This window comes from Diadema antillarum, unplaced genomic scaffold, assembly GCF_040938485.1.
Source record: "Diadema antillarum isolate AM-2024a unplaced genomic scaffold, OU_Dant_1.0 seq00001527_RagTag, whole genome shotgun sequence".
In the NCBI taxonomy this organism is placed as follows: Eukaryota; Metazoa; Echinodermata; class Echinoidea; order Diadematoida; family Diadematidae; genus Diadema; species Diadema antillarum.
The window spans coordinates 127,230-144,351 of NW_027272259.1; the positions used below are offsets into that span (position 1 = coordinate 127,230).

General features: G+C 43.0%; 1 protein-coding gene across 5 annotated transcripts in view; it reads left to right on the top strand.

Annotated features, from left to right (window-relative positions):
* Window positions 1-17,122, top strand: part of LOC139710383 (rho GTPase-activating protein 7-like) — a 108,474-nt gene that overhangs the window by 55,706 nt on the left and 35,646 nt on the right. For all 5 annotated transcript variants that reach the window (XM_071622297.1, XM_071622299.1, XM_071622298.1 and 2 more), the window contains 2 exons: window positions 1,612-3,298; window positions 6,463-6,808. In XM_071622297.1, the coding sequence (XP_071478398.1) occupies window positions 1,612-3,298; window positions 6,463-6,808 (2,033 nt within the window). The remainder of the gene's footprint in view (window positions 1-1,611; window positions 3,299-6,462; window positions 6,809-17,122) is intronic.

Consider the following 17,122-nt stretch of genomic DNA (forward strand, 5'->3'; position numbering starts at 1 on the left):
TATGGCAGGGCCTTTTTGTCGATCCAGGCATTGGGCAGAGATTTTAATCAAGTTACTCTGTCATCCTCCTCCCTTTCATCTCTGTCCTCCGCCCTCCTCGTTCATCTTCTGCAAGGGGGGTTGGGGGAAGGGGGATGGGAGATAGAGAGAATGATGCTAACTTCACAAAGGTCATCGCGTTAAATCATTCTGTAGCAATCAGGAGCAAATTAATCCCGGAGCCCTCTTGAAAAACCCTCCCTTTCATCATCGAAGCGCAGCCATCTGCATGCCGACGAGATGGATGAAACAAAACAGAAATGTCCCCATTAGTGACAGTTGGGTAGTATGGCTCGGTTTTTCTCTTTGGGACCTTAGAGGCAATCATTTAGATTGGCAGCAATCAGCCTCATCTATTCATCATCGTCATCATCATTGCTCCGGTCTCTGTCGTGTGAGGGAGGCAGGATCATAAACCCATGTCATGCTGCGTAATTGAATTTCAGGTCCTGCACGGACGTTGTAATAGTGAAAGTCAGGCTGCACAAAAAAGAGTGAATAATCCATCAAATCAATGCCAACTGTAGATGCTGCCTTGTGACTGATAGGCTCTCTTGTCCTTGCATTTGCTGGCTGAAAGATTCCATCTTTATTTTATTTCCAAGATATGTAGAACTTCATGTCTTATTTCACTTGAATAAAATCATTGTGCTGTTACTGTCAAAGAGAAATGCTCTTCCAACAAATTATTAATATCTGACGTAAAACGAAGACTGAGAATCACTGGGATTCAATGATGACTCAAATAATTCTTAACTACACTGGTGCTGGAGAATGTTGATACATATAAGTTTTCTCTTTGACTCCCCTATGCAAGTGGAGAGTGCTCTAGGGGTGCAGTTTTGCTTTCTTGTTTAATATTTAAATTGCAAAAAGGTATCTGTGGTTTTAATGTAGACCATTCCATTGTAAAGCAAAGTGTTTTTCCTGTCAGAAAATTCATCAGGATGGAGTATGCACCCAGTGTGTGACTCACCACAACACAGTTGCAGTGTCCTACCCGCCAGGTGCTAATTGGAGATGGGGGGAAAGAACGTCTTGTACCTCGGAAGTTTTTGATCTCCCCTCGCACACCGCCCTCCCCTCCTCTCCCTTTCTCCTTCCTCACTACATTCCATGCCCTGGTGGGTGATACATGCGCAGGACTGTATGTGTAATCTGGGCACAAACGGGGCACTGCCAGATGAGTCGATGAAGGGTCGGCTTGCTTACAGCCGTTCCTCTCGCTCTCTCAAATTCTCTCTGGGGGTGTGCCAGATTTTGGTGTGCTGCCAATTCGGAGTGATTGAAAGTACATTATAGTACAGCTCCCGCTGGCCGCATGTAGTCAGTGGATGCACAAATGGAGTGAAGTCAATATTGTAAGAATGGTTATCTTCTCAGTTTTAAATGTTAGTGTTTTACATTGTGATAGAAAGTTTCTTCTTACTGCAGTGATTGAAGAGTCTTGGATCTTGTACAGGATTTGTCTCTAAAGTGCTGTACATGTTTGTTTTTGCGCATGCGTGATTGAAAATTCAGATAATGATGATAATACTGGTGTCTGTTCTCGTGATCTTTGTTTCTCTGCAGTGTGACGAATCTGAGGATGAGGACCAATGTGCAATCAGTAACAAGTGGAAATACATGCGCACCAACAGGCGATGGTCGCGGCGCCTGACAGGAGAGGAGTCTCCCCAGTGCGAACTCTCCATGTCGCCGACCCTTGAGTCATGTCCGACGCACACGCACACGCTCCCGCGGCTCAACAGCAGCCATGAGAGCGTCACCACCACAGACAGCGAACGCAACGAGGGCTACACCAGCACCAGCAGCTTTGACAGCCCCGCCCTGGTGAAGAAGGTGTACGGCGGCAGGCACATGCCAGACGCGCGAATCGTTCCATCCTCCTCCAGCCAAAGCTTGCCGATGTCGAAATCCGACTATAAGACATCCACGCCAGTGCCGGTGGAGCGAGACATGCAAAATCCGAGGAGTGCCATCATCCAGATTTCCACTGTTCAGAAGGAGTCGCCACCCGACATGAATGGGCTGCACAACAGTCGGGATCGTATGAAAGGGGCAAAGAATTTCCTGAAGCGGTTGGACAGCCTGAAGGGCAAGCGTGGGAGCCAGAGGCAGAAACATAAATCGGGCGGCGATGCTCCCAAAATCAGTGGACCCATTATCCAAGACAATGGTACTCTTACTCGAAAAATCGAACTCTTTAATTGTATTGACCTGGATACTGCAAAGTCGCGATCATGCAGATACCCAGAAATGCTAGTGACTCCACCCGCCACGCGCAGGAGGACTCCAAATGGGGGGCGGGGCAACAATGCCAAGAGAATGGGTCGCGTCTTCTCAGAACCCAGCTCACCGACTTTGCACCGAAAGATGAGCCTAGATGTGGAGACGAATTTGCAGGAAGCCACGCTGGCGTTGTCAAAGAAGATCAACAACAACAATGAGAGTAAAAGCTGTGAGGATGTGTTCTCTAGTGATCTCGAGGATATGGGTGTTGATTTGGTGGTCGAGACAGTCAGCCGACCCAACAGGCAGGAGAACCGCATCCCGTCCGTGACCGGTACAACAATGCTGACGAGGAGCAGCAGCAGCAACGACTCCTGGCAGGGTCATTCCGGAGCAGAACCCGCAGACTGGCGGTCGCACGAGATCATCACGACATCATCGCCCCTGGGAGATGGGGATGAAGACGACGTCCCGCAGAGATTGCGCAGCCCCAGCATGTACGACAACATGCCCCCTGCATTACACTCCAGCCTGGATAACCTCCCCACTGCTGAAATCGAGGTCGCCGAAACCGAACTCATGCGACAGATCTATAACCTGAAAAACATTGGTCACCTCCATGACTCCTTTAGCGCACCGCCGTCGTCGCACAGGCGGAGCGCCAGCGTGTCCACGTGCACGGACATCGACGACCACGAATCGTGCAATATGTCAAAAAACAGTGTGAATATCAAGCGGGAAGCGGAGACACTGGACATCTTGACGAACATTAGCAAGATTCTCATGCAAGAGAAGCAAGAGGAGGCAGCCCTCGAGCCCCAGGCCGAAGTGCGGCGCCGGTCGCGGCGTGACCGCAGCAACAGCCTGCCAAACGCCGGCATAGAGGGCATCCGGGAGAGCATCATCAGTATGGAGATGGACCCGGACCTTGAGGCAGAGGTCATGGGCCTCAGCTCGGAGCTGGAGCGATTGCTGGTCGGCATCAACCAGAGTATCCATGAGCTGGAAGTGAACATCAAGGGGACAGGTAAGAACAAGGGTTAAAGGGGACTTTCAGACCAGCTGAAAGTTAGTCTGAAAAAGGAAGAGTAAAACCTTCTGAGCACAATTCAAATTCCATCAAAATCAGAGCAAAGTTAAGGATGTTGTGAAATTGTGCAGTTTCACTAAGTTTAATTAAACAGTTCTTGAACAGTCAATTTGAATGCAAATGGTGAATTGACGTCATCACCTCACATCGTGCCACGCAGTCTGTGCATAAAATTTTGAAATTTCTTGTGTTTCATTCAAACCCTATTTTGCCTAGTCTCACATCCTGATATGTCTGACTGTCATTATTTTGAAGATATTCAGTCATGAAGAACATGGTTATTTACACACCATGTTTTCTAGCAGAAAAGTTGAATTGTTGTCATTTTTTTTTTGTACGCAGTCAATGAAAAATTGTGAGGTGAAAACATCATTAGCTTACTATTCTACATATTCATATCAACAGTTAGAGAACTGTTATGTGCAAAAAAGTAGCAAATCTTTCAAATCTTATAACTTACTTCCTTTTGATTTGATTTTGACCAAATTTTCGCTGTTGTGCTTGTCATATTTTACTCCCTATGTTTGGACTAACTTTTAACCGGTTCAGAATTTCCCTTTAAAGTTGTCTCTGTTCGTTGATTAGAGTCACAGTCATTGTTGTGTATGTCAGCTTACATGAACCTGCTTAACTTGTTTTGAGACTAGACTGGACATGACAATCAATCATGATGAGTCATAAGGTCAGACAACAGATTCAATCAAATGGTCAAATCCAAACCCAGGTAAACTACAGGGTGCATCAAAGGCTCTTGTCAGAATGTTCAAGGTCAGTGTGGATCAAGAGTCATTGGGTAGTTTGGAATGCTAATTTGAATCTGTCCAATAATTTGCTTTGCAGCTGAATCAGATCATAGGGTGTCCTTAACATTTATCTTTTTAGTGTGTGTGTTGGGGGTGTGGGGAGGGGGTCAATAAATGACTGGTGGTGTAGTTCAATGTTCTGGAATATTTGGACTTATCTCAAGAGCTGCATAAGGTCTTATGTGCTCTGCTGTTTAGTAAACATTGATAGCCACCTAAAAGTAAGTTTTAAACAGACAAATTGTCTCATTGCTTGATTGTTGCTTAAAATGTTCCTAAGTAGATAATGCTGGCAAAACAACAATGATGTTAAGTAAGAATCAGAAAAGTCATTTGCCAATCTTGATTGATACATTTGAGGAAGTGGGAGTGAGCTGATTCTAAGACAGGAAATATCATTTAGTAACTATGTTTATGAAGAAACTGTGGTAGAGAATGGAATTGAATTATCAGTAACCCTTTGAAAGGAAGTGAATTTAAAATTGTACAGGAATTTCTGTGATTGGCATCAAGCCAGCTTTTTTAGGAGAGGCACTAAAGCATTGTCCAATTAGTCCCAACAATTCCAGATATTTTCATTCAAAGGCAGTGGATGTGCCACATCGCCAGGGACGTATTTTCTTCGAGGGGTGCTTAGCTTAGCACAAACGCAGCCACTTTTACCCAAATGAAAACAAACAAGCCAAATTGTAGAGAGAGAAAAAAAAATAGTGGTTAGAGAGAGATGAACATGATGACATCAGCTGTAGAAAAAGGAAGACATCTCATTAGCCAGACATTCTGAAATCAAAAGTGACAATTGTCAGGACGTTTTGTGATGCCCCCGGAGCCGGGGGAACACGCCGACTCAGATTTCAGTCTGACAATTTCCAATTTGACGTGTCAAGCTTGATTTCTCCGAGTGGGTTTAGCAGCGTACGCATGGGACATCCAACGGATGACATTCAACCAAGTTTCTCTCAGCCAAACTGGAGTTACCTACTACATTGGGAGTGATGGGTTTCCCCATACTAGTCTTTGTTGTGTATGTTTAGTTGACATATTGTGAGCATGAAAGAGTTCATCCATTCCTTTTTTTATAGGAGAATGAACCTTAAGAAGGAAAGGAAGTACCTTACTAAAGAGTAATGTATCAATGCAGTGGCAAATGCTGTGTCTATCAAGTTGTAGATTCAGATAATTATGTAGCTGAGAGAACTGTCTGTGAGTCGTTCAAATTCTCCTCGAAATGTGAAGAAGGTGCGGGATATCCAATAATCAACTGTTTTGCTTGTGTTAAAGATGCTAACAAAGTTAAACCCTGCTTGTTGCTCATAAACATTCTTATGTATTCATGATGTCACTCAGAAATGAGACAATTTGTCGATATTCATATTTTGTGATATCGGGATTAACTGGATAGAAGTATTTCAAGCTTGCAGTGCTTCAGTTCATATTTCATATTTCTGTACCACAAATTCTCTGTGAGTCTCTAGGGCACTGATAAGAAGTCCATCAAACGTGTAATGCCTGTGGATGATTGACAATGGACTATAAAGGGGTCAGTTTACTGTGTATATTTGTAGGTAAACAGAAAAGAGTTCAGATTTACTCTTGAGTCAGTGATTCAAACCTCCCAGAATGGGTGGACGTCTTCTGAATGGCAGGTGCACGAATAGTTCTGTGGGTCAATCATGTAGTGGGGCTCTCCTCGAAACTTTAATCTTAAAGATGAGGTGCCATGTGGATGCACATCATAGTTTAAAACTACAGCCTGTTCATCAAAGTTTAGAACTTTGAAGATTACATATGTCGTGTGAACCTGACTAATGCATCATTTATCCAGTGATATCCATCACCCAGTCATCACTGGCAGATGGACCACGTCAGGAATATCCTGCCCCTGTTGCAAAAAATGAACCTCGCTCCGCACAGCTCGCATCAGCATTATCAGGTCACAGTAAAGGGTCACGACTATTGGGACGTGTGGCATCTGCTGTATTCAGAACCTATTGTGTAGTGTGCCTTGTCTTATTAGATTACCTAGATGAATTGATAAGATTTAATCATTTATCAAAAAGGAGAAAAAAACTAGAAGGGCAAGCTGCTATCAGCTGTCACATATGAACAATGTCAAGGAATGAAAGCCAAGGATTGTGGTCAGGGACCATGAGGAAGGTTTTATCTAGGAATTCTTGTTGAGAATGTTGCACTAACATACTTTGCTGTTCGTTAAACTGTGGAGTGATGTTCGATGTATGATCCCTGCTGATGACTGTGACAGAATAGTATAGTGGTATCCATCTCTTCTCGTGGCAGGTGAGGGCAGCATGTCGCCAGCCTCTTCCTCGCAGATCTCCTCCCCGGTCGGCTCCCAGGTCTCGTCCCCCTGCCTGTCCCCTCTCCCTTCCCCCGTGGCCACCCCGGACTTCAACTACAGCAAACGGGAGGACGCCCAGCAGCAGCAGCACGAGGACACCGGCGTTGGGGGTCTCTCCACCAGCCAGGACACGGCCAGCGAGCATGACACGCCCATCTCCAACGACGACGAGGAAGAGGAGGAGGAGGACGAGAAGAAGACGCCGGAGAGCACCACCAGCACAAAGTCGCCTTGGAAGGAGAGACGGGATTCGGGAGTCGGGAATTCATTGACGAGACCAAACAGGTGAGCCATTGCAGACAGTATGGATTGTCTTTGTGCATGAGATGTGTCATGTCAACAAAGGTGTGACTGCAGAAATTGAGCACTTTTTCCCCTGTACACAAATTAAATCGCCCTTCCTTCTGATAGATTTTCAAGATCCTTCATCCAAGTAGCCGTTTTTTGTGCAAGTAACTTTTCAACAGTGCAAATCATCTCTTGTACCAAACTTTACATCAACTATCATGATTTCAGACATGTAGGACGCAAATGGCGTAGAGGTCTCCCCCCCCCCCCCCCCCCCCCCCACCTGCCCATGCAGGAAATGCAATTGAAGTTGGGGAAGACTCGCAAACTATGATCCCCGGTATTAAGACCCCTGGAATATCTCGGCGAGGTATTCCTGTACTTTGCCAAGCACAGCGGGTCTCCAGTAGATGCTTCAAATGAAGACCGTTTAGCTCACTAGTAGGACCTGTCAATGTATAATCCAGACATGGAACTAATGATAATGAAACCCACTCCCCCCCCCCCCCACCCATCCCTACTTCTAAAACCTCTTGATGACTCAGCAAGCGAAGTAGTCCCCTGCTTATCGTCAAATTTAATGAAATGCTGCACTTGTCTTCAGGGATGAGGTGCAAAGGGAAGATGAAGCACTGGTCCCCGTAAAGCTACATCTGTGCAGAGCTGGAAGCCATAGTGATGAAATAACTACTGTATATGAGAGATGACTATGAGCTAGATTAAGCTGACTCAAAGTCCTCTAGGATTTTGTTCACAGTGATTGACTGGTCAGACTGATATAAAGAGATGAGATGGAACCAGAATTTAAAGTCATTCTTAAACCCAACATTGAATCAGCGTATGCTTTGCCAACAGAGCAAAATGGGTGTCTTGTGAAAACATATTACTGGAGAAAGCTCATTCTTTGCTCTCTCTTTCGTCAGATTATTGTAGATCTCTTTAATTTTTGCTACGGTGTATTTGCATCTAAAAAGGGAAAACAGGGGGAAAGATTATGCATCTCCTCTGATTAGGCTTACCCGTCAGAATGGCAAGAACATTTACCTGAATTAGCTTGTGCTTACATTTCCGGTGAGGCTTCTCTTTTTCTGTGTTCTACATTGCCTCTTTGCCATGAGAAATGATGAAGAAAACAACAGTAACCAAAAAAAAAAAGCCCGCAACAATGAATTTCAAAAGAAGTGAAAGACAGCGCTGCAGCATACTTTCTCGTGAGGCATGCTTTGCTGGAATTGAATCTTTCCTGTATCAACCAACCAATAATCTAGGGTAAATGGAGGAAAATTCATCTGTCCCCTAACAAATCAGACCCTCCATATTAGATTTATCAAACAATTTTCTCCATAAAGTAAGGAAATGGCTGGGGGAAGGAAAGGGGTGGGGGGGGGGGGGGGGGGAGTAGGCAGGGTTAGGTGAAAAATCCAGCAGAGCTTCTTGGAGTGCCGCAAGCTATGCTTTCGGTGCCTTTCTCAGGAGATCGTTGAAGAGCCCTAGCTTTTCTTTGCCCCTCGTCAGCCGATCTGCCAAGGAAATTGGCACATCAACAAATGCATTTATATGTTCGCATTCTCTTCTCTGCTATCTGTCTCAGATATTGTCTTACCGACGGCAAAGCACCGCGCTTTCCGAGAATTGGGGTTTGAATGTTGAATCTGTTGCCCCAGATATGCAGGATCCAATGATTGCAATTTGAGATGTTTGTGAGACCTTACATTTCATACCCATAACTGTCAAAGATTTTGATTTTTTTGATCAAAGGGAACTGTTCTGGAGTTTTACATGATAACAAGAATATTTTTTGGCTACAAAGGATGATCAAAGACCGAACAAAAATGGGTGAAGCAACTTGAGCACATGGCAAAGATACTAGAGCTCACTGCATTTGTTGGCTAGCAGTGCAGAAAGCTTGATTGCCCCAAAGTCAAGGAGATCAATGTTACACATACGTAGTATATTTGTACATGTAGGTTTCCAGGGTTTGAATCCCAAATGAAAGCACAGATTAATTTTGCGGCCAAGCTGTGAGAATCATAACATTTCAGTGGCTTTACACAGGAAATCAGTGGAGAGCTGTGAACACTTGCATGTTTAAGGGTTAAGGGGAGGGGGTGGGGTGGCAGGAAAGAACTGGGACTTTTGAGAGGGGCACATGGTTGAGGTGATATAACAACAATCTTTCTTTGTATGACAATTGACCTTTTTATGACATAGGCTGCCAGTATTCAGATTCTACCCATACCTTTACAAGCAAAGTTATTCGTAGCAAAACAAAACAAAACAAAATCAGCACAGGCCTACCTAACATGGCAACTACCAATGCCAATGTATTCAATATGGATTACAAGTATTGGAAAGTATTCAGTAGGTACAGAGAGGTGATTTGAATAGTTTGCTATGCGATTTGATCTCGGGCAAAATATCCACAAATTTTAGCATAGAGACAAGTGTATGTAAGTTGTCCTATTTGTTGATATCATTTGGTGATGGTGAATTTGTGAAGCATTAGAATGGCACCAAAGCACAGCATGAATCAGGTCTTGTTTTTAGAACATGTAAGAAATAGACCTCTAATACAACTCCACAAAAAGAGCAATAAGTAGGAGAAAAAAGATATTTAAATAGAGAACTGAACAGAGGAGGAAGGGAGAAACTTGGAGTCTTCAGTAATTCCTGTTGTGTTCGACTTTGTTAAAGGTTATCTGAGCTGGCCCATGACCTGCCAATGACCCTAAATATATATTGACCACCGATTCACCGCCCCCCCCCCCCCCCCCAACCTCCATCTCCCCAGGTCAATCAGGCACCTGCTGTGGATAGCCTATAACGGTGCCCTGAAGGGTTAGCTCCCTTCCCACCCTCCCCCATGAATTGTGTGATTGGTGCTAGTGGGCCCTGGGGAGTAAATCATTTAACCCTCCTTGGGTTTGTGTATATATACAACTTTGATTCCTTGGTTTGTTGGATCATTTATGTTTTATATTATCACATCATTTTACCACCAGATTTTCTTAGATTGTTTAAAATATATATTTATATAAGCCTATATTTTGGCAGCTGGCAGCATAAGAAAACCAGTCACGAACATCATAACAATTAAGAGCTTTTCTGAAGTGCCTTTTGCACATGAATCATCTAATACTAAAACAAAGAAATCATGCCCCTTCCTACCTGATGTGCAAGGAAAGATATCCCAGCTTCTTACATGGTGCCATTGGTATTGTGTGCAGACATGTTGCTATGGTAACAGCAGGGTTAACTAGTCTTGTGTGTGTGTGTGTGTGTGTGTGTGTATGTGTGTATGTGTGTGGTGCATCCAGACATCTCACATACATAATTGGAATGATGGAATAGTTCAAGGTAGAAACAGTGATTTTTTTTTTTCAGGAATGATACTTTGATATAGGGGTGGTGGAGGGGGAGGGGTAGGGATGGGGCAGAGAATGAAGTCAGTAACAAGAGCGGAGGGGACAAGGGACTGCCTGCTGCTCCCCAAATCAACTCGTCTCCCCTCGAACAACGCTCCCTCGCGGCCGATGGCACGTCCCGGCAATTACGGCCCGCCAACATTTAATGTCATTATCAAATATGAGTTTCTACATTTTGGCCGCCACCGGAGACAATGGACGGATGGACGCGGAGTTGTGTCTGGCAGGCGACAAGACTTGCATGCCGACTAATAATTCAATTTATTAATTCATGATACTGTTGGGTCAGAAGAGAATAATGTTAGTGTTTGCTTTTGGACAGGAGGGAAAAGATACGAGTTTTCATTGGTGTTGACACTTGGAAGATGGCAGATCGAGAAACAGAGAGCATGGTGAAACAACTAGCCATGCAATCAAAGAAAGAAAAGTGTGACGAGGTTTATCTTCTGTGATAGTTTGAAAACAGAATTTGTGCATCAATGGGCTGGAAGCCTGCCAGAAGTAGTTGGAGCCCTGCCGAAAAGTGATGCGGTTTGGAATAGTTGAGCGATGGGGATAAGATGTTTGCAGTGATTCACAGCTGACAGACATTTCAAGATATTCTCTGAAAAGATATTTGAAGAGTCACATAAGTGTTCATCAAATGTCATAACATTTTCTGCTTGCAGTGGAATCAAAGAGGTTAGCTCCAGGGAATTCCTTTGAATACCCTTCACTAGCTATTCCTCAACTAAAAAAAAAACAAAACAAAACAAAACAAAACAAAACTACAACAATCAAAGCATAAGTCAACTTGAAATGTATGCTGACAGAATTTTCGCCTTTTCCTCTTGGGTTTTGCAGTTTTGTCGATTTTACAATGTGCAGGGAATAGGCCTGTAATGCCTTTTTTTTTTCTTTCTTTCTTGAATGACAGACCATGTCAGGACACACAGTTAGTATGCACATTCTTCTAATAAGTCATTTATTTATTTATTAATTTAAAAAAGCATGGTTCAGGCACTTGAGCAGGTAACAGATTTACATGTCGACACCAGTGAACAATTCTTGAAGCATCCACCCCTGCTTCCTGCTACTTGTCGACCTTTGCCTGGGTTTGGGCGAATGACTGGCGATTTCTCCCCCAGGTCTAATGAAATTGGACTTGTGCTTTCATCGAGACAATTAGAGGACTTAGAAATGATGTCTTTTTGAATGAGCACCCTTGGAATGGAAAAGGGGAAGAGTTTTATTGTTTTGGTTTTTTTTTCATTCTGTTGGATGTGGGCATGGAACTATTTAGGCATAATTTATTGATGTTTTGCAAGAAGTTTTGTCTCAAGTGAAATGCATGTAGGGGTTTATAGGAGTTATTGAACCCTGCTAGAAGCTCGATGACAGGAAGGAAAAAAAAACAGGTTGTGTTAATGACCCTCTGCTAAACCCCGTCCTCCACGCACATATGCTGTTTCTGCTCTTTCACCTTTTTGGTTTTCACCCCCTGACCTGGTGTCACCAAGGAATTGGGTGTAGCATCGACCTCTGCTGACCCATTTCTTTCATTTAGGATTTGAGGGATGAAACCACAAACTGTTGTTAGTTTGTTTGTTTTTTTATTCCTCGTTTTCGTTTAATGGCCTCACTAATATTTGAGAGACTGTAATCTTTGAAGTTTATTTGAAAGTTATGTTCATGATATCAGTAATTGATGAGCTTGCATTGATGCTAAAACTTTTCAGATTTATGTAAGGCAAGGTTTGTTGTTATGCGGCGGCTGTGCACCTACTTGTTGCTTTATGAAATTACAAAGATATTTTACCCGATGAAGAATTGTATCATTTAGTTACAAAACACTTCAGATGTAGCAGTTTCATGATAAATTTGTTGGAATGTGTCTCATTCAAATCTTTATTTCCGTATCTGCTGAAAATGTATCAGAGAAGTTTGCAGATTTAGAAGCTGTATGCCTTCCCTTCTCCCTCTCTCCCATCTCTCTGCATGGAGTGCAAAGTGTTCAGCAGTATTCTCTCTGGCTATATGACCTCTGAACCCTCGGCTTGTAATTGGGGTCGCTGCACTGGGGTCACTGTAGGACAGACCTACTGGCTTGTCCTGGTCTGAGGAACCATTTAAGCTATCTGAAGAATTCTGTCCCTGAATGTTGGTGTTGATAGATATGACCTTATAGGTACAGGATAGATGGTAACTATCTTTCTATGTATTCTTTCTCAGATTCCAAATCTTTTACCCAAGAATTGAAGGACATTCAGTATCATCCTCTTGCTCTGTGCAATTACGTTCATTCTTTGTGGTGCGATTTTCATCGCCCAGGACAGAGTATCGACTGACCCATATTGTTCCCCAGTCTCACCATCCCAGGAAAGATTTTTTTTTTTTTTTTAGAGGGGAAATGGGTTCCTTTTTGTTTTGAAAACAAGAAGAAAAAGAAAATTGACCAAGGGAATGAAATGGGGAAAATCTTTGAGCATACCATGCGACAAGACTAAGCCTGTTTACATACCCTGGGCAGTGCGGCAAGATTCATTTTCACAAATACGCTTCCTGGCTCACGACACCTGTAACTCTGCAATCGCAAGTCAAGAGGAGAGATTTCAGGATACTCTTTCCAACCTGTTCTTACCCTCTTTTTCTCTTTCTTCCTAGGCTGTTTTCACACATATCGAGAGTGTGTAATTTCAATCACGATTCTAATGACGCGTCACCAGCATCATGATTCGAACGACGCATTTTGGCTGTGTGTATACAAACTGGAATCGCGGAGGATGATTTGAATCGTTATGTCAATTGTGTTTCAAATGATGGTCTGGAGGTGTTTTCCAATCATGACTTGCCAAAATTACGATTGGATTATGATAATGATTTCGATTACACAGCTGTATGTACAGGTTTGACCTCCAAATAAATTTTTTTTTTTGGATGGAGCTTTCACTGTCAGTAACCTTCCAACCACTTCTGTAGAAAAAATGTGTTTCTCAAATGCTTGCAGTGTAGTCAAAGCGTGTGTTACTTACGGCATAAGAGTGATTGATAAGAACTCAGAGAGAAGCCAGACCTTCCCTCCTCACTCTGAAACTCAAAGCGGCAGAATCCACGAAGCCTTCCTCATTCGTGTGTACGGAGGATAATTCTAATTGTAATTGTAACCATAATTGAAATTCTGCATTGTGATTATATTTCTCGGCCAATATGAAAACGGCCTTAATCATATCACCTTTTTGTTCACTTTTCTCTCCTTTTTTCATCCATTTTCTCTCTCTTTGCAGTCTCTTGCACTTGTTCATTCTCTCTCTCCACATTCGTTTTCCTTGAATCTTGCAGCGATGCTTAGAAAGCAGTGTTGCTTTCTCCATCACCCTGCTTCAACTGGAGCATGAAATCAAAAACTTCCGATACCAACTGGCATCCTGTCAGAAAGAGAGAAAGAGAAGGAGGAATGAAGGGGGGGGGGGGGGGAGGGGAGCGGTTAGGAACAGGGTCCCCAGTGTCGTAATGTGACGCATCGTGGGGATCGGCGAACGGAAATGCTGCCAGAGTTCCGTCATGATCTGCTCAAAACGGGAACAATCAAACAATTCCCTTAGAACAAGGATTTGTGCAGAACTTAATGCAGTCTTTGTGAGCTTTCATATGCTCGTAATGACTATCCTAAATGTATTTCTTTCTCCAGTAATTACATGAATATGAAATTAATATTTGCTTTAGAAATAGGAGGAATTTTGTTGAATTTGTCTTGTTTTGCCATGATGGATGCAATGATTTTATTGGGTTGATTTTTTTTCTTTTTTGGCGAAGGACCAGGGTGAGCTGAAATTGAAATTGAAAATGCCTCATCCGATGTATTTCATTATATATTTGACTGACCCCAAGCATGGGGAATTTTCGGGGAAGGATATTGCCGCAAGGGTATATAAGCAGTTTGTGGTGAATTAAAGCTCTATTATGGTAGCGCTTATCACATTTCTCACCAGGGAACTGGTATAACCTTGGCCGGCAAAGACCCCTAAATCGTTGACTTTGCAAGCTAGACACTGTGGAAAGATTTGCATTTTCGTCACCTTCACCTTCTGTGGACTCGTGCGACCGCCGCCGTTTTGACCCAAATGGCAGGAATGCGACGGTCTCGCCGGTTGGCGAGAAGTGAAGGTGGCGCAGTATTCCCATTCCAGAGAGGAGCAGAAATTGACATTTCTTGTGGCTGAATATTTCACCTGTAGTAGTCTAGCCAGCCAAGAAATTGACACCCTATGGCTATAAAGTGTGCGATGTGTTTCTGGTCTGTCCAAAAGCCACTTTTTCTTTGTATTTCTTTTCATTCTTTGATGATTAGATCAGTGATATATGTGGGTGGTGTGCTCATCAAAACTTGAGTTAAAAAGACACCTGCCAGATGTGTCAAAAATATCCTGCATATTGTTTCCACCTCTCTCAGTTTCCATGCCAAGTTCATCTACATCTCTTCCTCCTCCTCGATCCTCCTCACTGTACATCTCCAGCCTCTCCATCATTTCTTGATTTTCCTTCTTGTTTCTTCATCCTTCACCTCTCTTGTAAATGTTCCTCCTTTTTTTCTCCTTCTGCTTCTTCTTTATCATCATCATCATCATCATCATCATCATCATCGTCATCATCATCATCATCTTTATTCCAAATCATTGTAATGATCCCTTTTTCTTCTCCTCTTTTTTTAAATTTCTCTTCCTGTTCCTCCTGTTCCTCCTTTTCCTCCTCCTCTTCCTCCTCCTCTTCCTTTCTTCTGCTCCTTATTATACTTTTCATTCTCTACCTCTTCTTCCTTCTCCTCCTCATCTTCCTTCTCCTCCTCATCGTCATCTTCATCATCCTCATCATCCTCATGTCCCCTTGTCTCTGCATCCTCATTTCCCGTACCTCATCCCACCTTCCCTTGCACCCCATCCTCTTTTCTGCACATCATCATTTCCCCATCTCTGGGTTCTTCCTCCTCCCTCTCTCTCTGCGCCCATTCCTTATTCTTACATTCCGTCCTCCCCTGAGCATGACTGGCCCGCTAAATTAGCACCAGACTTTGCAGATTTAATGGACTGCATTAGCCACTAAGTGACCATCTTGCATGCTAAGGATCCTCTGAAACAGAGTCTCCAAAGAACCTTGACAAAGCTACTTACAATTTTATGATAGTGCGTCAGTTATGATACCTACTCTTTCTGTTCAAATATAAAAGTGAATATGATATTTTTATGATTGTACTAAGGAGGCCAGCAGGGTTGAAAGACTTTATCTCTTACAGTATATTATGTGGTCTGAGGATAATCTTTAATGTACCTGCATTGTAGAGGTGAATTAATCAGCCATGTAAAGTTGAATAGACCTTCAGACTGTCAGCGCACTTTCTTGTCTTCGAGTTTTAGATTCTCTCTTGAGATGTTTTAAAAGTTGCAGGCATCTCATACGCCCACACATATTCGTATCAGATAGATTGGCTTACTGGTACGTCATATTCACACTAGCACACCTTTGTGATAAAGGTTACTCCGTGATGCATACACCAGAAGAAGCAGGTGATTTGAAGCGCTTGTAACCTGGCCCATGGTGAAAAAAATTAAAAGAAAAGAAAAGAAAAAGATTTTGAACTACTTGACATTGTTCATAAACTGCCTTATCATACAGCAAGGTGTGTATGGGTGGGGGGGGGGGGGGGGGGAAGGGGGTGCTGGAAAGCAGCGTAGTAGCATTTGGGAGGTGGCTACCTTACATTTGTATCACTAGATTTGATTTCTAGGTTGGTTTCACCATTTCAGTGTACATTTTTATTGTTTGTGACATACCAAGAAAATTCAAAGGGGGCACTTCCTTTGATTGATCATGGCCCATTTTAGAACTGCATTTCCATATGTTTTGTCTGTATATAAAAAGAAACTTGGAGATACAAAACGAGTACTGTGAAGTGTAAAGAACCTCTGGACAACTCTCACAATGAATCCAGTCCAGGGGGTATGTCTGGGGTGTAGGATTGGACCGTGAATAACATAATTTCGCTCATGAATTAATGCACTAGCGTCTCTGGGCCTAATGGATTGTCGCTGTGTAGAGTTTCACTCTCGAGACTAATTTCACGTTCTTTGCAGCAAAAAGGGATAATTCGATTAACTCACCAAAGAGACGTAAAAGAAAGGAAAGGGGCTCTCTCAAACTGAGGTGCGTGAAGGTATTTTTGGAAACTTACACCAAATCGAGTCATCAGAAGTCCTCTGTTGGGGGTAGCTTGGCGTCCAGGGTTCTTGCGATCTGATTGTCTTGTAGAGTGTAGATATTTGGTGATGAGCATGCAAGAGCAAGCAATCCACTATTAGCATCTTGGATGCCTTCAGAGTGATACTTGAGAATCCAGAAAGCTGGAGACGGCATTTTGATTTTGTTGTTGTGGTGGTGGTTCCTTGTTTTTGTGTTTGTTTTTTTTTTGGTCATCTTCAAGTACTAAACACTAGATGAAAAGTCAGTAATTGGTTATGTAACTTCTGTAGGTAATGTGAGTGAACTTCAATGGTGAGAATATAAGCAATGCTTTTCAGAAGCTGTCAGAAACCCCTTTCCCAACAATGACGGAAAATAGAAATATAATAACGCTCCATTTCATGAGCAAGATTGGCAGGGGTTCGAAGAGTTTAAAATTTGTCAGTTTCTCTCCGCTGACTGCATTCGAGAAAAACACAGCAGAAGAGCTGAAGTTCCACTAATGCTCGTCAGTCTACTTCCTTCAAATGGATCTGACAGTATACATCACCTCTTATCGACCTAAGATGCAAATGGCTTTTATTTTTAGGTGTCACTTAGCGTGTCGGAATAACAAACAAAGACCGTCCGTGCACTTTTTTCAATTTCCACTGGTACAGGTTACTTAAGTCCTGTC